Here is a 23,089-nt window from a genome sequence, read left to right on the forward strand (position 1 = left end):
GTTTGTTTTTGTTTTTTTTTTAAACGTGTCTGTGGGTTGATCAGGGTAGATAGGTCAATGTTGCTGATTGTCTTTGAAGCCTTTTTTCTCACAGGCACTTTCCTGTCTGTCTCCCTCACTGTTTCGTGCTAAATGTCTTGTTCAGCTTTATTTTCTCCTGTTGTTTCCTTTTTAATTGTAAAGGAATGAACTTGATATATAGGATGCATCCATGGTCTGTCTTCAAAGTCAAAACAGTAAATAAACTAAGAATTACCTCTTAAATTAAGTGCAAAGATTCCTCTGGCTGACTATTTAATATTTGCGCATACAGTATTACAATACATAAATGTTTCATATGTATAATAGTGCTGTATTTTATACATCCGGTATTGGACTTTAGTTTCTATATGGTGAAGCTTCATGTGCACAGAGGTATTTCTTTTCTGGATACACTAGCGTTATCTCGTAAGCATTTTACTATGTGCCAAATGTACTGTCATCTAAAGGATGTGAATGTTTTGTTTAACTAATAAACTCCAAGATGTATGAACAATGTGTTTTTTATTGTATGTTGCAAGAGTGTTATGTGCACACACACACACACACACACACACACACACACCTGGAGAAAACAACATCAAATTGCAAAAGTAAAATAGAGGCTAGAGGTTTGGCTCTACTTGTAAGTCTAAATTAAAAAAAAAATATATATATATATATATAACAATAATAATAAACTTGCATGTAAGGAAATTTAAGGAGTTTTGGGTTATTTGAATCTGCTGTTACCAACAGGTTTCTCCCCTCACCAAAAACTTTTGCGTCCATGAGATGTTCTTGCTAACATGGTGAAACCAACATGAATGTGTGTGCATTATTGCGAATGAGCTGAATGTAAGCTGTACTTCATCAGTCATAGAAGAACAAGCCTAAATGGAAATGTTTGAGGTGCAAAGATCTAAACTTCTCAAAACATGTTTTTTTTTTCTAACCATTCCAATTATGATTTCCATCAAATCCAAGTCATAGCAAGGGATGGATTACATGTTTATTTGCATGGTATACTGGTAGAAGCCTCTTATTAAATGGGAATAGGTCCAAGATAGAGTTGAACTAAAGTTAAATACGTTCCAATTAAGAACTACTCCCGGAAAAGACGCTTTACTGTTATTTTTCCATGGTTGACGGTCATTTTTATTTGTTTGTCCAGGTTCAAAGATAAAACTTCAGCCCTGAATCGTTTTGGATCCTTCTTGGACACTTCACGTGATGTTTGTTTTATATGAGACACTGATACTGCTATCTTTTTCACAGGCCAAATGCGCACAGAGCTGCATAGCGCTTTTGTGTGAAGAGGAAGCGCCAGGCGCGAGGTGAACCACCAATCAGTGCACAGAGCTGATACACGCGCAGCGCAGCAGCGACGCTCACGAGCTCTTTACCAGCGTCCGGTCAGTCAGCGTCACTCTGGAGAGGTAGTGCGATCCTCGGCAGTGTTCTGAGACTGCATTAACTGCTCCGGTAATTACTGGAAATGTCATGAGAATGGACATTACGGAGTACAAATAACTAAATAAAGGCATTTGTGAGAAAGTACACGTTTTAACTCTTTAAAAACATTTTTTTTTTTAGGAAAAGTCAAGTGAATTCATTTTACGCAAGACAAAGTTTTGTTCAGCATAGGTGCATCATGACAGCCGAGAGAGAGAAAAAAAGGTAAGGCACAGAAAACTTTCCATTGCTGTGTGGATTATCAGTTATGTATTTTCTTGAGTTGTTTACTTTAACATTCTTAGGTGAGATTTGACGTATTGCGCAATGGCACGGGCACCAGAGCGGAGTAAACCGCGGTGTTAATTGCTGTTAACCTGAGCCACATTATCGCATTAAAGGTTCCCTAAAACTTACTGGTGTTGTATTTGAACTCATATGTTTTAGATAATAACCCCCCCCCCCCCCCCCCCCCACATAATATCACCCCTAGTTTTTTTAAGACTTTGATATTGGAGAGGTGTGCGCGAGCGCTATTTTTGGCTCGTTCTTGTTAATGGACTTGTTAATGGATGACTTGAAATGTTATTAAATGTCATGCTCAGTCGCTATAAGAAATAACACATTTACTGCATCTAGTTATGAAACGAATGGATTAAAATAATGATCTGTTCAATATGCATTCGTGAAATATATATATGAACTAAAGCAAAACAAAAAGCAGCAAATCTTTATTCAAAGATTTGGATCTTCACAGACCGTCAGATGCACAGCGGAGTCTGTTACAAGATAGCCTACTACCTGTTGAATTCAAATATCACTGTTAAATGTTTTCCCTAGAAGTGTGTGTCTAAATGTTTTGTTTTCAACAATGTAATGTCACAGTCATTTTTATTCGTTTTTTTTTTTTAGATTTGTTTTCTAACCTTAGTAAAAAAAATCTTACATTTAAAAACCATTATCATTTTTTTAACTGATACCTTACTATTACTAATACCTCATATTTCCCCACAAACCCATTATAACTCAAATTATAGAATAAATATTTTTTATTGAAATTGCATTATTTTGACATTTTTACAATTTCTATCATTCTATCATGTAAAAAATATAAATTGTATATATTTATAAAATATTAATATTTATATAAATGTATATTTTTATATATTTTACATGATTTACCTTTTACTTGCCATGCTGCCATATTACTCTTACTTTTTAGAGATTTTATACCAAGTCACTTGACTTTAGTGTTCCCCTTCAGATATTCTAGCAAGAATTTGTGCCAACTCAGTCACTGTTTTTACCCTAGCAACTCAAATGTCTTTATCCCTATAGGATGCACCCAAATTTAAGGGTAAATATATCACTTATCATATGTGCATTTGTTTTTGGTGAAAATTATGTCATGGTGATCTGCATGGATGACATTAATAAGCCAGATTTTGCCAGGTACTGACAGCATTTTGATTTGGTGGTAAAATAAGACAACACTCGCTCTCTGAAGCCTAAGGCGTGTTGAAGAAGGGTTAAATGTTCCTCTGTGTGGTTCTTGGTGGCTTGTTAATGGGGATGTAATGTTCCAATTGAAACTGAGGTTATCAGATCAGGGTTCACCTCCTTTTTTCATGAGTGAACCGGACATTATGTTTCCCTACTCTGGTTACTTCCATCACTTTATCCAATTCGTATCTATTATCTGGTTTGTTTAACTTGCTATATAAGTGTTTCATTAACTGTCTTTTGCAATTAGCACCAGTCGGTAATGTAATCATTTAACTGTGCTGTTTTAATGACATCTAGAAGGAATATGCAATGTATGCAATACATAAGGTTTAGTTATCATATTCTGATTGGTAAACTAAAGGTTGGCCATTTCTTTGAGGTTAGGGGAAAATAGGATTATCTGTAGTGAATGGGTGCTCTGTACAGTCTGGCTCTTGGCTCTCGGTGAACTCTGGCCTAATCTGGTTGAGAGGAGAGATGCAGAGAGAGACAGAGGGAGAAATGGGTTCACATTGGCTAATCACATGATCTGCTCCCTTTTGACAGATTTTGCTGAGGTTGTGCGTGATGACGCCTGAGGCAGTAGGTGATAGGTACAGCAGTCTCGCCATTGTGTTTGCTATGTCTTTATGTATGCTTTAGGAATCAAGACAGCTCTGTTTCACGCAAATCTCCCCTGAGATCTCTCGCTGAAATACAGACTATCCTCCTGTTGAGAGCCTGACTGACACTTTTAGTGTAAAAAACACTACAGGTGGGAGTGGCTACATAGCTGTCAGTCTTGTTATTTTGTTCCAGTAATGCCACGAATGTTGAAAAGGTCACAAAAGGGAGGACAAAGAGGCGATAACGGCCAGCAGGCCTCCATCTTCAGGCTACCTTGCCCTTTAGCACATTCCCAATTCAAGAGTTGTTTAGCCAGTTAATTTCGAAAGCGCTTGTAGCGTAGCTGGGGGTTGAGGTCAGCAGCTGGACTGTGTGGGAACAGAACTCAGTAGCCTAGTAGAGGGCAGAGGACACAACTCCCCTTCATTTGAAGGATTGAATCCAGCCAGAATGCGGTCAAGGGGTTTGTAAAAACGACATCTATAAAGTGAGATAAAGCTTACGCTCAGCTCACATCCAAGGGGTTTTTGGGCAGTGTAGATCTGGATTGTGTTACTGAAAAAATAAGCTAGGAGCTCATGCATTGGGTGATGGTTACTGATTCCAGCTGGCTGTGAAAAAAGATTTTTCTTCATGGTTCAAGTCTAAGAAGTTAGGTACAATTATGCATAATGCTGATTGCTTTTTTAAGATTATGCAACAGGTAGATTACATTGATATGCCAGTAGGTGGTGACAAGTGATTGCCTTTGTCATTGAATCATTCACTTAACTGATTCACTCACACCAACGATTTATACTGGAATTAAATATATAGCTTATAACAACTGTCCTTATTAAGTGTATTGTTGAATTGTTTTCTTAACTGACTTGATTAAAATACCAATCTGTTTAAAATAAAACTTCAAAATGGTGTTTTTTTGTTGTTGTTTGTTTTTTTTCAAAGATGCGCAGCATTTGATTCTGTTTTGGCATACTGTTTATTGAACCTTCTTTTGCTTGCATGATACTGCTTAATTATTTGTTTCTACATTTGTTTTTTTAGTTGTCTGTTTGGTTCATGGTTTCCGTGCATGTCAGACTTTCAGAATAAGGGAACAAGGTGCAGTGTTTAAACGCAGCGAAATGTTTCATTATGCAAATTTTGCAGTAAGCAGCATTTTGTTGTTGTTTGCGCATATAAAGCTCTTTCTGTTATTTCTCATGATTAAGTACAATTTAAGGTGCCCTGTCATTAAAATGTCCTTGACATATGATTGACACTTTGCATTTATTTAAGAATTGGATCATTCCAAGAAATTATAAGACATTAGTAAAAGGGCAGATGCTGTTAGAGATTAGTGTTTTATTGCATAGTATTTTAAATATTTTATAACCGTAAATAGCTTGTATAATTCATTGCATAAGCACTTAAACTCTGGAAAGTCATCATTCTGTTTTCACGGAAGACAATCACTCTTTTTTTAACACAAATGAATGTAAGGAACACGTGAACTCTAAATGAGTCAGCATTATCTTTTCCCATTTATTGAACCATTGTGTTTATATTTTTAGCTGCACTTGATTTCATCTCATTAAAACCCCAATGTGGTTTCATTGAAATTAAAATTAAATTAAATGTATGCATTTAGCAGATGCTTTTATCCAAAATGATTTACAGTGCATTCAGGCTATCAATTTTTACCTATCATGTGTTCCCGGGGAATTGAACCCCCAACCTTGCGCTTGATAGCGCAATACTCTACCAATTGAGCTACAGAAAGCAGTAACAGTTTGAGTTGAAATGGAAGTTGCCATTCCTCATTTAGCCCCAAGGAGATGCAGACAGTAAATTCATGCATAAGTCCCATGAGTTTGACCTCGGAGTAAAAACGATCAGCCATTTCCTGTGAGAAGAATACATAGTTACTATTACAATGACAATTTTTTTTGTGAAAATGGGGGTAGTGGGAGGGTAGAAAAGGGGCATATAGTGGTTGCCAAATATGCAGCTGTATAATAGAGGGCTGATAATGGCATTCCTGCGCCCCCGCACCACACTGTGCACATTTTACAAACACTCCCAGACCCGGACTGACCTGAGCCGGGGAATAGGGGACCCACACTGGGATACTGCTACTGGAATTACTCCGCTAGATCCTGGTCTCAGCATCGACCTCCCACCGACCCTGAAACTTAGCGCTGCACGCAGGCCACGTGTGTTGGTATCTATGTTAGTGTGTCATAATATGTGATGCATTAGAAAGCACTTGTGGCAATTTTGCAGAGAAACAGCATTGTGTGGCTTGGTTTGTTGTGAGGGTGGCACAGTGAACTATGGCACACCACAAACAGAGGCCATAGAGAGTTCACTTCTCTCTGCCACACATTCGCAAGCCACAAACCGCAGAAATCTTCTGCCTGGCAAGTTAAAACGTTCTGTCTGGATAGATAAATGACCACATATTTTTGATGTGCTTTCTTGAGAATTTGAGTCTTATATGTTCTATTTGGTGTGAACTATTCCAAGCTATACAGTTATGAACTAACATGCTCAAGATAGACATCTGCATGAGCCCGTTCCTGTGACCTGACCTGCCACAAATTGACTGATTGATTTAATTTACCAAATTTAAGACTAAACTGTTTTTGATCCTGCAGTGACTCATTTTTTCCCTTTTGAGAGTGAGTAAACCTAGATTAAAACGTAATGCACAGATTCTCACAGGTGTGGTTTTGCAATACTTTTGATTTGACTCAGCGATGAAGTTTGTGTTTGTGCACAAAAAAATATGCTTAATGTTAAAACAGAATATTTAGAAAATATTTTGATTGCAAATGGACCAAAAAAAAAAAATCTATATATTATTGTTTTAAATTAATAGACAATTGACTTTCTTTCCTATACAATTTGACTGTGCCAGCCAATAGATAAGAAGTCTGAAGTTAAAGTTCATTGTTTTATTGTCCTTTCTTGAAATGTATTAAGTTCAATAATTTACAAGTACTAGTGTGAGTATATACAAAACATTGGCTGCGCACCGTATCTAAGTTGAAACTCAGCCTTTAGATTGTGTCATTTTCATCCACCTCTTCTGTTTTCTAGGCATCCTTCAGAAAGGCGCAAGGAAAAGTCCCGTGATGCAGCGCGCTGCAGGCGCAGTAAAGAGACAGAAGTGTTCTATGAGCTGGCCCATCAGCTGCCATTACCCCACAGCGTCAGCTCCCACCTGGACAAAGCCTCCATCATGAGACTAGCTATCAGCTTCCTGCGCACACGCAAACTCTTCAACTCAGGTATGAAGCTAGAAAAATGTTATCTTCTGTAATTACAGTAGGCAAAACTCCTACTGTAATTACATAACCATGATAGTCAAACTCCATTGTATCTGTTGGTGAGTCGCACAACTGCATCCCAAAGAGCTGCATGGTAAAATAAATTGAACTTTTTAAGTACACTAATTAGGCTCGTTAAGTTTCTGTATTTTCTGCCATTTAAAATTTAGTGAAACATGCCTACTGCTCTCATAAGATTGCCCTCAAGTTTGAGGCAGATTATGTTGGTCATAAATACCCATTTTCTATGGACTGCCCTTTTTTTTTTGCTACTATTCTTTCTACAGTTTGCCCAATCTGGTGTCTTATATCTTCGGCATTCAGTTTTGTAATCCTGAAAAACTATAGGAAGTGGTTCATCAACCATGGCAGCTAGTTTACATATCGATACAAACTTTGTCTGCACACACAAACCATCACATGATCCTTCAGAAATCGTTCTGACATGCTGATGCTGATATTTGGTGTTTAAGAAACCTTTCTTATTATTATCAATGCTTGTGAAGCTGATTTTACTTTTTTTTTTTTGTGTGTGTGTAGATGATAGATTAGAGGATACCATGATACATTTTTCATGATTCTTTGAAGAACAGAAAGTTCAAAAGAACAGCATTTATTTGAAATCATTTTAATTGCCTTAACCGTCACTTTTAAAACACTCTTGCTAAATAAAAGTATTAGTTTCTTTTAAGATAAAACTCTTACAAACTTTTAAACGGTATGAAAAAGATGATTTATAAATAAAATAAAGTTGTTTTATATTAAAAATTGTATACTAAAAATTCAAAATTGCTTCAGGTTAGTCCATAGTAAATAAACTCAGTAGATGTCTGTGGTGTGTCCTCATTTATACAGCTAAGTAAACATGTTTATTTGTCAGTGAAGTTGGGCTGGGTAGGTCCATGAGATGTCCTGTACTCTTCAATATACAATAAGAAATGCAGGAAGACAGACAAAGAGCACTGCGTATTGTTTCCAGACTTCATTCCATTACGCACATACATGTGTACAGTATGTGTACATGTCTCTGAAAGAGAGAGAGAGAAAGAGCATCAAACAATGAAAAGGGAAGAGATGGAATCTGCTGAAATGTGTGTGGGTGATGTGGAAGTGGGTGGGGGAAGATCGATGGATGTGGAGAAACAGGGAAAGAGGGAGATGACGAGGTGTGGGGTAATTAGGGGCTGCTAGTGGTATTGTTTTCTGTGAATCATGATTTCTTCTCACACTCTTTTCTTAGCCACAACACTCTCCCCCGATGGCGCCGTGCAGGCCTGTCTGTGATATTCGGTGTGTTGTATGTGTTTCTGTGTCATGCTTTGACCTTTGAAAGGCCCCGAGATTACAAAACCAGAAAACTGATATGTCATTCGGTGAAGGTGTGTCTGCATAGTCATAGAATCATAATATTACTGATAGGTGTTAACAAGGTTATGATTCTCGTCTGAATTTTTTTTTAACCTGTCTGACATTTTGAACCTTCTTCAGAGGAGACATTGTTTAAACATTGGGGCATCATATTATATGCTGAATTTCCAGCAAACATCCTTCTGAAGATATGGATCTTTAAACCCTCATCATCAAATTGGCCAAAACAGATGAACCAAAGAGGTCTGATGAAAAATCACTATTGAAATCTCTTTAACAAGTCCTGGACTTGTACTCTGGAGTCTAATTTTCAAGTGGTTGTTTTTAACAGGAAGTCCTGTACAGAAGAGTCCAAGTGTTTTTTATTATAATGTTATAATAAAAATATATGTATTATAATGTTTTTATTATAAATGTAATATATCTTAAATTGTCATTTATTGTGCAATAGCAAAGCTTAATATGCCGATTTAGCATTTAATAAGTATGTATTTTTTATTATTATCGATGTTAAGAAATAAAAGGAAATCCTGCAAAATACCAATACTTGCAAAAGAATCAAAAACAATAATTTATCGACAACGTTATGGTCTAATTATTGTTTGGGTCTCAACGTTGTCCATAAATTATTGTCTCTGTACCAATGTTGACAATAGGTAATTGTCTTGGTCAAAACATTCTCAATAAATTATTGTTTTTGATACTTTTACAAGTATTGATAGTGTGCAGGAATTTCTTTTGTTTCTTTGTTTCTTAGTTTTTTTTATTTTTTTGGTATTTTTTTTTTCTTTCTTCGCACATATCTGTTACCTGCAGGTGTGCTTTAATTGTTAATTGATTATTTTCAATGTTGAAAACAGTTCTGCTGCTTAATATTTTGTGTATACCGTGATACTTTTTTACTTTTTTATTATCGATTAGAAACAGTTTTTTTTTTCATCAATAAAATGCATCCTTATTCTATAAAACTATATATATATAAAAAAACCATACAGACCTTGATCTTTTGAACAGTAATGGTTGTCAATTTGTATTTTCCTAAGGACCTTTAGGAAAAACTTCTGAGCTAAAGTTGATAGTTGAAACATAACTTCCTGAGACATGAAAGAGCAGTCGCTGAGCAGGCTGTCAGAGAACCTTGTTAATGACCAGAAAAAGCCTAAATGATTCTAATAGAGATGGACAGAGAATGGCAGAGAATTGCGAGTTCCTGTGTTTGGCTGAGAGCTAAAGGAGTTAGACATCACAGTGAAGTATTAATAGCACCGGGACGAATGCTGTGGGGTCTGAGGTGGGAGCGCAGACATGGACCACCTGCTGACACCCAAATGCACAATGCGGACACACAGTTCTGATGTCTGAGCTGGGTCAAAGCCTCAGCGTTCAGGCTCTTATTGCCTGATCTGAATGAGCAGGGAGGAGGCCCTTATCTGCAGGGAAGCAGACATGAACCTCACAGCATGGAGCCTTGCTTTAATTATTTTCTCAAGTTGTTGATGCTTTTCATGGCATTGTGTACCTCAAACATCCTCTCTTTGCTGATCAGCTCAATAGCTTGTTTTTATTCCATGTTGGTATGTGAATTTAATTTGATAAATAAGTCTGTTTAACTGAATCTGAGTTGTTTACTTCTAGCTAAATGGTACAGGATATGAGTCTATGTCCTTGAGATTGTTTTGATGGTTGTCCAGTGTAAAATTGCAAATAAGTCACTGCACTATACTAAGTTGTCTTGTCTTTTGTCCCAGGCTGCACAGTCCAGCAAACCCGGTCACAGGATTACAGCCAGATGGACAGTCTATATCTGAAGTCTCTGGAAGGCTTTGTCGCTGTGGTAACATCAGATGGAGACATGATATTCCTTTCAGAAAATGTCAGTAAATTTATGGGCCTAACGCAGGTGAGCCTAACCTCATTTCCTTTATTCTTGAGAATAATTACAGGAAGAAGACATAAAAACTGTCTGTTACTTAATTTATAGTGGCTAAGCATTCAACTTTACTTCCCTTGCAAACTGTTCTCAGGTAGAGCTGACAGGCCACAGCATCTTTGACTTCACGCACCCCTGCGATCATGAAGAAATCCGAGAGAATCTCAGTGTAAAAACAGGTGAGCGTCAGCTCGGAACAATATTTCCCAGAAGTACAGCCATTCCATTTTTTGATTTGGATATTTTGAATACACTGTTGCATTTAATATTCTAGTCCTTTTTATCACTGGATGTAATTTGCCATGGAGATGTCCTTATCTGAAAGCACTTATCACAGTCAGGATGTTGCATTTTGTACATTCTTGTAGTGGTTCCTGTGAGGACAAGTCCCCCTTTTTTAACGTCCCTTCTGTAGAGACTTTTAGAGGCTTTTTTCCCCCTATTTTGTTAAGGTTGAGCAATGTGAGATTTTTACATTTTTTCACACCAAACGTTGCCTTTACTCTGGCCTAGTTTCATTAAGTTACTATTTCTGTTGCTATCATGTAAGCAGCGTGTGCTTGCACACAGACACATACTCAGAATGAGAGTTAGGTGGCCTTTCCCCACAGCGAATCTTTCTCCTCCTCTTGTTTTATCTGTCTCACACTGTCTGTATCTTTCACGCGCTGGTCACCTGACCCATTTAGAGTTTTTGAGCGAGTGACGTAACTTTGAGGAACAATGCCATTTCATTGGTCAGTTGGAGATAATCCCACTGCAATAGCACAGAGAACTCAATATACTGTAGTTAAGGTTTCAACATACTGATTCAGTTGAACTTTGCACCTGTTGCGTCCATGACCAACATACAGACCAAAGTCCTCTGAATGTGCTAGAAAAATGCTTTATTGCTTGCACAATGGTAATTTATAGTAAATACATGATTTTTAAGCAAAAGGTGTTTGATTGACAGGACCTGTGTATGGTAGAAAAGGGAGAGACATGAGCATGGGCAGAGATTTCTTTATGAGGATGAAATGTACAGTCACCAATAGAGGTCGCACTGTCAACCTCAAATCAGCCAGCTGGAAGGTAAGAATGCATAAGCATATCATACATCTTCATGCAGCGCATATGTGCATGTGCTAAGTAAAATATGGTGTCACCTCTCTGTCTGTCAGGTGCTGCATTGCACGGGGCAGCTCCAAGTGTGCAGCAGCCGCCCCCCTCAAGTCCTGTGTGGGTTTTCAGAGCCACCCCTCACATGCGTCACTATGCTGTGCGCACCGATTCCACATCCCTCAAATGTCGACACACCTCTCGACAGCAAGACGTTCATGAGCAGACACAGTATGGACATGAAGTTTATCTACTGTGATGAGAGGCAAGAAATGGTTTCACTGATTTAAATATAAGTGCATATTGTAAATGTGCTTGTGTGTGTGCATGAATAGTGGGCCCAACATGAATTTAGACATAAAAGCTACCAAAAAAAATCTATGAATTTAATTGTATTAAATATCAAATGTTTATACAAAACCTAAAGGCATCTTTAGAGCAAATGATACGGAAACCAACCCTTTTTTCTAAATTTTTGCAGTCTTTTTTTATTTACTTCTAATGTTGAATTGTATATTTATTTATTTTGTAATTTAGAAACTAATAAACCTCTCTTTGTGCTTGTGCTGTCTTAGTTTGTGTAAAATCTATGTGTTACTATGTGTAAAAGCCACTTGGTTTGGTATTTTGTTATATAATGGAAATATATTACAAACTTTAGGCCCCGTGAAATTGCTTGATGATCACATTTAGTTTTTTTTCTCCTGTGTTAATGTACTTCCAATTAAATCCGTAAATTTATTTATTATTTATTAGCTTAAAGCTTTGTAAAGCTCATTTTACTTTAATCTACAGCCATGAATCATTATTTGCTAGTTACCAATCAGTTGCAGGTGGTTTGAGGGGGAGGGACATTCTCACTCTAGAGAGCATTTGATTGGACAAGAATCTGTGCTGTTCAGTATGAGTCATCAATATTTACAGTCTGTTTGTCTGGATGATTTCATGTGTACAGTATATCTGCTAAAACTGTATTTTATACATTTATATTTCATTTTAGGTCACTGTATCGTTTGTAAACAAACAGTATTTACCATTGTTTTATTTTGTGCGCAGGTAAGCAACATTTGTGAGTTAATATATGCATTTCGAAGGTCACTATTGGGAACTCTTATCATAATCCTGTTGTGCTACTGCCTGGATTGTTATCAGTGTGTGGTAAAGGAAGATGAGCTTTTCTCTTAAGATTAGCTTCATTTCTTGAAAGCTCCTAAAGGGCACAATTGACTTCTCTTACATGTGCTGTGGGGTCGGTGCTGCTCTTCTCAGTGCCTGCTCACCTGTGGCCTCTGGGATCTGCCGTATGTACTCTAGTGCAAAAGCAAGTTACTGTGGCTACACTACAGTGGATGTGTTGTAAGGATGGTTAACAGATGAAGTCAGATATTTGCGTGCTTCCATTTAATAGGACTCATTATTGAACGCACGGAGTTCATTAAAAGCCCATACTGGAACAGGAAATGAGAGGCTGTTCCAGGGTAAAACTCAAGGTTCAAATAAAAGAAAAATAACAATTGCATGAGTTTGCATGGAATTTAACAGCACAAAAAATGATTTGAAGATATTGAGCATTGCAAAAAATTCCCCACATCTGTCTTCAATCTTGCACTCGCTAAAGTGCTTCAAAAACAGAAAAAAGACATGGCCTTTGTCTTTTGAAGGCAGTTTCTTGATACATGAGAGCTGTTCTGTCTTTTAATCCAACAAGTTGGAAACCGGACATTAAAGATAATGATCAGAAAGAACAAGTACAAATGTCTTGCTCGAGAGATTTATAGCTCCAATAAACATGGGTCCCGCTTGTAATCATTTGTTCTCACTAAGCTAAGCAGAGAGTTTACATTGGCTCCCAGCAGCACAAGTTTGATTGTTTTTACCAGATATAATCGACAGTCATGAATCTTGCTTAATGATGTGGTTTAATTCAATCACGCTTTGTTTTGACTGTTCAATTAGTTTTATTCTTGACCTGTCTTTGTGTTTCAGAGTAAGCAGCCTGATCGGGTATAGGCCTGAGGAACTTCTTGGCCGTTCGGTGTATGAATTCTGCCATGCTTTGGATTCTGAAAGCATGACAAAGAGCCACCAAAATCGTGAGTACCTGTTTACATCCAACAAATGCAAATCCAGGAGGTTATGAAAGAACAATTTGGGTTTCATGTGGTCTCATTCTGTTTAGATTTGAAAAGACTAATTCAAACTCATTGCAAACTCACGAGAAACAACGCAGTAGCTCATTGTGTGAATATGTCAAGGTCTCCGCCGTTTTGGCTAATTTACCTATCTTTACACCAATCTTGACTCCGTCTTGAAATGACTCATGGTCTGGAATAGATCCATGCCTCTCATCTCTGTCCATGGGTAAACTGCTTGAGTTCAAAACCTTGTAGACCTGAGGTGTTCCCATGGGCTTGATGACTGAGGGAAACAGATGTCCCGCCAGGCTCCAGGAATTGTTGAGAGATATTTATAAACTCAATGGTTGTTGCATTGCATTATTTATTTACTTAACAGATGCAAAAGACATTTAATGTTTTCGGCTAATTTGCTTTTAAAATTGGCCTCCCAAGAACTTAAACCTACTGTATACCCATTTCTGCCACATAAGAAAAAAATAATGCTTTGATAAATCATATGACGACATAATTATGACAAATATCAAAATTACACAGTAAAGCAATTTTTATGTTTCGCTTGTTTATTCATTAAGTTTTTCATGCTGAATGTGAATCATATATTTGTTTTTTGTGCATCAGAAAAAAAAGAAAAGAAATGTTGACAACTTATACAAGCTAATGTGTTATTACTCATGCATAAAAATTACATGGCACATGCAAAATACTGAGCTAACGGCAGTTCAGCATAAACAGTTACCAAAAGTGAGTTGTCCAAAGCTTCAGAAGTGTATGCTGGATGGTTTATGTCTTTTATGACTTGTCCCACAATGTTCTGAAATGTTCTTGAAAGCACTAGAATGTTACAGAATAGTACTGAATGTTACATACATTTGGAGAATGTTCCTATCATTTCAAAAACAAAATATCTTTAAAAACATGCAAAATTAGTACAAAAACTAAAATTATTACTGACCTAAATATTTACCAAAATATTGATGCTACAGGAAGGTAAACAGTACAATAATAATTATCCCCACAATTACAGAGAACTATACAAAATATAAGTTAATTTTTTTGTTACATTGTTATGAGATAAAATGTAATTATTCAGAATTATGAGATATGAAGTGACAATCATGACATTCTAAAATTCAAAAACATGACATAAAAGTCAAAATAATACAAAAATGTACTTTTATGTAATGAGTTTGATTAGTATGTCATAATTTTAGCTTTTTCTGTTAATAATTTGTTTTACGTTTTTTCCTCTTAATTATGGTATTTAATGTCATAATTTCAACTTTTCATCTCATAATTCTTATGTGACAGAAATGAACTGTCATGGTTATGCAGTAGAATGTGTTTCACTGAATACTTATTGATTTATTTACATGAATTATATTTCCAATGCATCATATACATAAGCAATGCATAACTTTTTTCATTGTAATGGTGCACTGAGAATACAATAATGGATATTCTAGTTTCTAGTTTCATCCTAAACCACAATATCATCCTACTGTATACAAAGGCTTCTGTCCAATCTTGTTGAATGGGATTTTGTTTGTACATTCAGAGGAAACTGATTTGATTGCTGTTGCCACATGTGGCTTAGAGGCTGAGTAGATGGCCTGAATCCCATTATATGTCCTTTGACTTCATCTGTAACATCCCAAAAGCTCTCAGCTTGTTCAGGATGGCCCAGCTGATTAGCTTGTGCATTAGTGGCTAACAAGCCTTTGAAGTGTGCAGCACCTCTGATCTGGTTCCTCTGATGTCTTTAATCCAGATCAGTGCTCTGGTCTTCTTCACTGGTCTCTTCCAGTGATAAGCACCTGGAGTATTAGATAATAGTAAGATCTTTTGATTTGAAAGATGACTAAACTTACATGATATGGACTTTATTCAAAGACAGTATTAAGTTTAAGCCATTCACATAGGTTGATTTACACATTTTAAAACTATTGGTTCATATCACCTTTTAAATGCCACAAAATGCTGTGAAAATGCAAAGATTTTGTGCTGAATAACATGCAAAATGTTGGTGCATGTTACAATATCTGTTTTCTTCTTCAGTTTGTAATAAGGGTCAAGTGGTGAGTGGCCAGTACAGAATGCTAGCCAAGCACGGGGGCTACGTTTGGATGGAGACCCAGGCAACTGTCATCTACAACAATCGCAACTCCCAACCACAGTGCATCATCTGCATTAACTACGTCCTGAGGTACTGTGTTAAAAGACACCCTCACAGATCCCTGTCACAGTTAATGCTTTTATGATATTCTTCTCATTCTGTCATTTTATTTCAGTTCTGTTGAGGAGCAGTCCGTCATCTTCTCCCTGGATCAGACAGAGTGTCTGTTCAAGCCCTACCACATGTGTAACATGGGAGAACTGTTCAGGCAGGGTGGAGCTTCCTCCGTTTCTGAAGCTGAGGACATTCTTTTCACTAAGCTCAAGGAGGAACCTGAGGAGTTAGCTCAGTTAGCCCCAATGCCAGGAGACGCCATCATTGCACTGGACTTTGGTCAGAGCGCCATCCGGCACTACTTCAACCATTCCCCCCAAAATAGCTTCACCCTCTTCACATCCTCAACCCCCGATTACAAATCTACTCCCATCCTGCATGCATGAACTCTAGCTCCTTCCCTTGGCTCTCCTTACTCTACCTCACAATCACAACCAATCACACACATGCACTGCCCAGGTCATAAGCTGCGATGTTTTCAGCAGACGTTGTTGTACTGTAGATCAGTGGCACTGTAGTTCGGCTTTGCTGCAGGGTATGCGATATGTGACAATGTAAAAGAAAGCTGTATCAATCTGCTTTGCAGCACATGGGTATCTTATGGCTTAGAATGGGTTTTAGCATAAAAAGTTTTGTATTATAAAAAAATGTTTTTTTTTTTAAAGTTTTTTTTTATATAATAAAGGTAAATTTTATATTTCAACATCACCTGTGATTGTGAAGGCTTATCAATGGCATTCGGCAGTGTTTGTGTGTTTCTTCTCATAACAGGGCAATTACGGGTATACTAATTTCTCTTTTCATCAAAATGCATGTCTTCACACGTAAAACCACTGCATGGAATGGAAATCACCACCGTGTGATGCTTTCAACACTTCTATAATTGCTTTTGGTGATGTCTGAGGTTGTTTTTAACATCTTATTTATTTATTTATTCTCATGTAACTCTCACTTGAGCCAGATAGTAGTGAGCATGAAACCTTTGTACATTGTGTTGTTTAAGGTGTGTCTATCCACTTTTGCATGATGTATGAATTTTATTAGACTGCATCTAATTTCAGTTCTTTTTATCCCACAAGTGTGTTGACCTGTTATTGTCATGTGCGTTTGCAGATAGGCCAGATTTTGAAGAGCAGACTTTCTTCTCCAAGTCCACCAAGCTTCCTGTGGTGGCACCGTCGTGGGTTGTGGACACGCCGCCTGATGGCAGTCCTGATAGAAAACTGTGCAACATGCCTTCCACCTTCACCAGACCCCAGGTGCCTCCTGCGGGCAAATTCACACCCTGTTCCACACCCTGCTTGAGCGGCCGCAGCAGCTGTTCTACAGTACGTCCCATATCCATCTAGTTATATGTCAAAAACTGTCATTTAGTTTTCATGGTCACTTATGGCCTCCCTGTTCAACAAAAAGGCATTTGTTTTAAATCATGGCGGCTGGTTTGACCTGGTTTAACCTGGTCCTTAGTTGGTCATGAGCTGGTTTAAGCTGGTCCTGAGCAGGAGTTAGTTGCTTAGGACCAGCACATGACCAGCTTATAACTAGCTCAGGTCCAGTTTAAACCAGCTGCCATGCTTCGAAACATACCTAACATGGCTTTCTCTTAATGTACCTTTAAGTCTTATATATTCAAACAAATTCCATTTTTTGATTTCCTCCTAGTATGGCCTCTTTAAAAAGGATGCAGTTAAAATGTATTTAATATTATGGTGTGTTGAAGTGGTTTAATGTGTTTGAATGTACGTCTGCAGCCTAGCAGTCCAGTAGATTACTGTGGCAATGGAGAGTGTGATCTGAAGGTGGAGCTAACAGAGAAGCTATTCGCCCCTGAAACTGTAGCAACAAATCCCACAGACTCCAGGGTGAGGTGTTACAATACAATTACAAGCAATTTCATCTGTAATAGATCAAATTATATTCCAATTTATCCCAACTTTCCTTTTTTTCCATTTTTGTTTCATTTCTTTTGATGAAAATAATTATTTAGACAGATTAGAATCATGTTACACTAAAGGCTGCATAATATTGGCTGAAAAATAGCTAATCTCAGGAATAAATTATTTTTTTTAATATATTAAAATAGAAAAGAGTTATATCAGTTGTTGATATATTTCAAAATGTTGCTGTCAAAAATAGCTGCCTTGATAAACATGGGAGACTGATTTTGAACACATTAAAAAGTCATACCAAACCAAAACTTTTAAATGGTAGTGTATAATGATCATTTTCAGCTCTTTCATCCCAATCATGGGCATACAGACTGGATTATAAAAAATTCTTCTTCTAAATAAATTGCTAGTGTATTTTTAGTGTCTTAGTTTCAATATTTATTTTTCTCATCAATTGTATGTTTTACATAATTATTTGGATATCTAACTGTGTGCAGTTGGACCTGAGTGATCTGGACCTGGAGACTCTTGCTCCATACATTCCAATGGATGGTGAGGACTTCCAGCTGCACCCCATCTGCCTGGAGAAGCCGGTGTCTGACACAGGTCCAGGCCTGAGCACAGCCTTCCGGCACAGCTTCAGCAGCGTAGCTGATCTCTTCCAGCCCCTGGGTCCATTCCCTCCTGACAACAAGAGCAGCACTAACACATGTCCAGACACGACTCATGTCCAGCCTTACCAAACCGCACCAAATGTCCCACTTTCCTCTAAGGAGGGTGGACAGATTCTTCAGTGGCCCCCTGACCCATTCTCACAGTATGAATGTACAGATATTAGATGCATGGATGACCGAAGCACAGCAGATCTAGGACAACCATGCAATTTCAGCACTGCACTACCACAGCAAAGGTGAGTAGAGTTTATAATTACCTTACAAGTGTGAATACATAAACTTGGCACCATTGATTAACTAGATAAGGATTCACACAAGGAAATCATCTTTGCAAGAAAGTGAATTGTGTAACCTTTTGTGTAGGTCAAATGCTGCAGTCACTTTTCATTATGAGAATACCATTAATGTTGTTTTCCGTCATCTGTGTTTGAGGACATCTTACAGTGTAAACACAGCTATAAATGACTGAAAACATGCAAAAAAAGTCCAGATCCATTACAAATTATGCATGCAAATAGTTGAAAAAAGAACACCAATTGCAAATTAGTCTGCACATATGTTCTAGCTGCGGTCAAGGATGCAGCTGAACAGAGAATTTCACATTTTTTGATGGCAAGGACGAACAAATATAAAAGCAACTATATATATTCATGTATAAAAAATTAATTTATACTGTGTGAGGAAAATAATTTTTTATATTTTCATAGCACTAAAGCCAAATATATATATATATATATATATGGAAAATGTGTACCTTCTGCTAAACTATGGGGTCCAGTTAGAAAAAAAAAGCAGAATGCATTGCTGTCCTGTACATAAACTAGTTTGTTATTTTCACTGATAATGCTTTTATTTGATTACATTAAAAACAGAAATATTTTTACAGTTTAAAGTTACTATTTTAACTTATTTTAAAATATATCTTATTTTAAATAATATATTTAATATTTAATAATATTCCTGTGATGGCAATCCTGAATTTTCAGAAGTTATTTCAGTAAATTTTTTCAGGATATTATACATATCTTGTCACTTTTTATCAATTTAATGCATTCTTGCTGAATAAAAAAATTCTTTCTTTCAAAAAGAAAAAAAAAGTTCTGACCCAAAACTTTTGAATGGTAGTGTACTATAACAAAGGTCACATTCATTTATTGACTTAATTTTTCTTGCTATTTTTAGATTTTTTGAGAGCTTTGCCCCTTTACAGAAAGGCATGAGTGTGGGTCAGATAGCTCTCGTCAACAACTTCAAACGAAAGAGGCCGTCCGACTTCAGTTCATCATGCTCTTTCACTGATATTCCAAAGGTAATCTTTCCAATCTCACTGTAGTCTAATAGAAATGAGTAAAGTTCACATAGTGATACCAAAGACTACTGTTCAGCAGGTGGTAGCTCCTCACATGTCTGCAAATGGAATGCAAAAAAGGATGAAGACGATGAACGTCGACGGCTGCGCCTTCTCTGTCAGAAAGTCTCTCAGCACAAGTGTGCTAACAGGTACATCAGCTCTCTCTTAAACATCTTGTTTTCTAGTTTTCCTATACTGAAATTTACACACTTCCTTTTTGACAGATAAATTTCCATGCATGCAAAGTGGATTGGTGGCTCCTCACGGCTGCAGTCAGTCTCTCAAAAGAAGCTCAGAGGATCCCAAACAGCATTTCCCAGAGTCTTTCAGCTCTCCCAGTAACAGACAATACCACATGATGCCTCCACGCAGACACACAGGTCAGTCTCCATCTTAATGTTGAAAACAGCTTAATATGTTTGATACATTTCAAGATTCTTTGATGAATAGGAAAAAAAAAATAGAAAAAAACGTTTGTTACATTATTGAAGTTTTTTCTGTCAGTTTTGGTCAATTTATTATGGCCTTGTCAAAAGTATTAATTTGTTTTTTGTTTTTAAATCATAATGACCATACACTTTTAGTGCATATTGCAGATCTTCCAGACCATAACTGGATCAAATGAGTCTTTCTCTAAGTGACATTTGAGTTACAGGTCTCTTTTATTTTTGACAGGCATGATAAGTCAACTGTTGGGCCCATCGTTTGAGTCTTACTGCCTGCCAGAGCTGACACGATATGACTGTGAGGTAAACGTACCTCTACAGGGAAACCTGCATCTGCTTCAGGGCTGTGATCTCCTGAGAGCTTTGGACCAGAGCACATAGACCCAGAGCGTCTTCAGTGATCCATTCACCCATCTTTGCCTATATATGCTGTTGTCTTTTATGCATGTATCATCAGCCTTTATTTGGACGTATTTGTACATTTTCCTTTAAGACGTGTAATATTTTAATATGGATTTGGAAAATCTGATTGTTACTTGTTTAAAATGTGTTCAGATGTACCACATTCTGTGCTATCTCAAACTCTAATAGTGTCCTGTGCCTTCAAATGCTAAGTGTTCTTAACGTTTATGGTCAGATTTACCAGATGTTTCACTGTTGCAAAGTTATATCTCAACTAACTAGAATATATACAATAATATATACTGTATGTAGTTTAAATGGTAGTTTTATTTAATTCAGCTTGGAATACAGCTACTGTGTTTGCATAAATCAACGACGGTGAACTGTTTTGCCAATCTATTGCATTAAACGTTTGCTTCGACTTTGTACCAGCAACAAATGTGGCATAAAACTGTGTAGCTCAGAAACATGTCTGTTTTCCCATTTAGCATTTTAGTACTGTATTCTGTTTCACAGAGCCATTTGCACCACGCTCTTCCATCATTTGATCTTTTATTTTGGTGCCTCACTCTATTAAATTACTTAGTATATGAAACCATGATCCGCAATTGCAAAAAAAAAAATATATTTTTGCATTTTATTATACACTTATCACCATTTTTATGAGTGCGGATCATGGTATTGTAATCTGTTCCTCTATTCTTTTCACAATCATGACAAATGCTGTATTAAATGTATAGTTTCTGTCATCTAAAGCACTTTATTTTAAAAGATGCAGATGGAAGACCAAACTGAAAAGCCCCAGTGTCTTGGCCAACTTCTCAGGCTCATCTAACACTAACCATCTTCTAAAGATAACTCCCGTCTTCTTTCTTTGAAAACTGAACTCTAAATTTGTATTTTATTTTCTCATACAAGCATATCTATTGTGTCTACATTAGATGAGGTCTTTATAGATCTCTGTAACACGTAAAAATGTTTGTATTTGGTGTTCAGAAGTGCCTTGGTACTCGTACAGTAGACAGAGATGAATCTGTAGCTTTACAGTTTTACAGTACATATCTAATATATATATATATATATATATATATATATATATATATATATATATATATATATATATATATAGGTTATTAGATTTTGTATTAAATTCTGTGATGTGTATGACCTTCTCGTGATACTCTGGAGTTTCTGTGTGTTTCTTAACAAAATATATTAAGCTAATTTTATCATATATCTTTGAGAGAGTCTATGATTGTTTATTCTCAGGATAGTGTCTTAGAGTAACAAGCATTTGTATTCCAGTCTTTCTTTGTAGCATTAAAATATATGAAAGATTGCATTATGTCTAAAAGAAATTAAAACGTAAATGGTGCTATTTACAAATCATTCTCATCTTATTCTTCCTATGACCCTCCACCTAACTTAATGCACTTTTTTTTTTTTGCTTTATTGTTGCAATAATGGGCTGGATGATATACCAAGTCAGTGAGCCTTAGAACTAGAATTAAATTAGTGATTATTAAATTGTATAACTGGTGCAGGATAATCCTTTTTAATGCAATTCACACAAGAAAATTTACACTGCACCTTATTTATATCATTAATTACTCTGGTTTATGGGAGTTCAAGAATGTTAAGTTAAGCCAAAAGGATCAGCGGGAGATGCAGAAAATGAACTTATTTTTAATGACATAACAATTAAGCTACGGGAACATTCCGATCCTGGCCTCTGTATCCCACAAGACCACGATACTGTTAGCCGCAAACAAACGTGTAGTGCCAAAACATACAAATGACCATAAAAGGAATAAATATTTAAACACTGAACAAGCAAACACTTCCTATCAAACGCTTCTGGGAGACGAGGAAACCTCAGAGCATTGATAAAACTAAAATATACAGGCTACATGAACGTTAGTTTTTCATCCAGGTGGGAATTCAATGGGATAATCTGAGTAAAAGATGCAAGATGACATGGGAATCCTTTTAGTTATATGCCGATTACCTCAGAAAGGTATAACAGCATCCTAATGCTGCCTCAGAAAATTCAGGAAAAATGGATTTGGATTGTGGAACTGGATGCATAATGATTTCTTATACAGATCTTTTATAGCTATGCTACACCCATGTAAGATAAGAGAGTTATTCTCTTCAGAAATCAAACAATTGCAATCACTTGTAGCAATGAAACAAAAAAAAGGAGTGAACTTTATGACTATCGACAATTGTTTATTGTTTTTTATTCTTCCAGCTTTGCTTCAGACACAAAAGAAGGCATTGTGTTCAGATTTATCTGAGAAAACTATGAAAAAGAATATAAATATTATCATCATTTTAGACCAAGATAAAGTCTGATTGCAAGTACATTGGCACACTGTCATAAAGGAAGTGTCTACAATGTGATGAGGTAAATTGTGAGTTATTTTGTTTAATATTTCCCAAACAAAGTCAGCAATATGTATCCAGTAATTGTTCCAGTGTGACAATAGATGTTTCATAACCTAAATCATGTCACTGATGCAATCGGTTGCTAGATTGGGGTCAAACGTAAATGTTATGTAACTAGTTCAATGCGATTCCTAGAAGTCTAGCTATTAATAGAAATAAACTCATTACCATTACCAGGAATTCATTACCATGAATATAGAGTTTAAGGGTAAA

At 36.6% G+C, this 23,089-nt stretch overlaps 1 protein-coding gene across 2 annotated transcripts; it reads left to right on the forward strand.

Annotated features, from left to right (window-relative positions):
* The first annotated feature begins 1,357 nt into the window (after positions 1-1,357).
* Positions 1,358-21,811, forward strand: LOC132122253 (endothelial PAS domain-containing protein 1-like). Of its 2 annotated transcripts, none has more exons than XM_059532291.1 (16): positions 1,358-1,698; positions 6,670-6,860; positions 10,016-10,167; positions 10,292-10,376; positions 11,153-11,271; positions 11,361-11,563; positions 13,285-13,391; positions 15,492-15,639; positions 15,725-15,942; positions 16,777-16,991; positions 17,415-17,525; positions 18,050-18,462; positions 19,409-19,535; positions 19,612-19,726; positions 19,802-19,957; positions 20,253-21,811. In XM_059532291.1, exons 1-16 carry the CDS (start codon positions 1,673-1,675, stop codon positions 20,402-20,404), a joined length of 2,538 nt encoding a protein of 845 aa, XP_059388274.1. In that variant the 5' UTR covers positions 1,358-1,672; the 3' UTR covers positions 20,405-21,811. The 2 variants fall into 2 exon arrangements, with proteins under 2 accessions (XP_059388274.1, XP_059388275.1); XM_059532292.1 differs by having other exon boundaries at positions 1,359-1,698; positions 19,615-19,726.
* Positions 21,812-23,089: the final 1,278 nt, after the last annotated feature.

The sequence above is a fragment of the Carassius carassius genome, chromosome 40 (genome assembly GCF_963082965.1).
Source record: "Carassius carassius chromosome 40, fCarCar2.1, whole genome shotgun sequence".
Taxonomy (NCBI): Eukaryota; Metazoa; Chordata; class Actinopteri; order Cypriniformes; family Cyprinidae; genus Carassius; species Carassius carassius.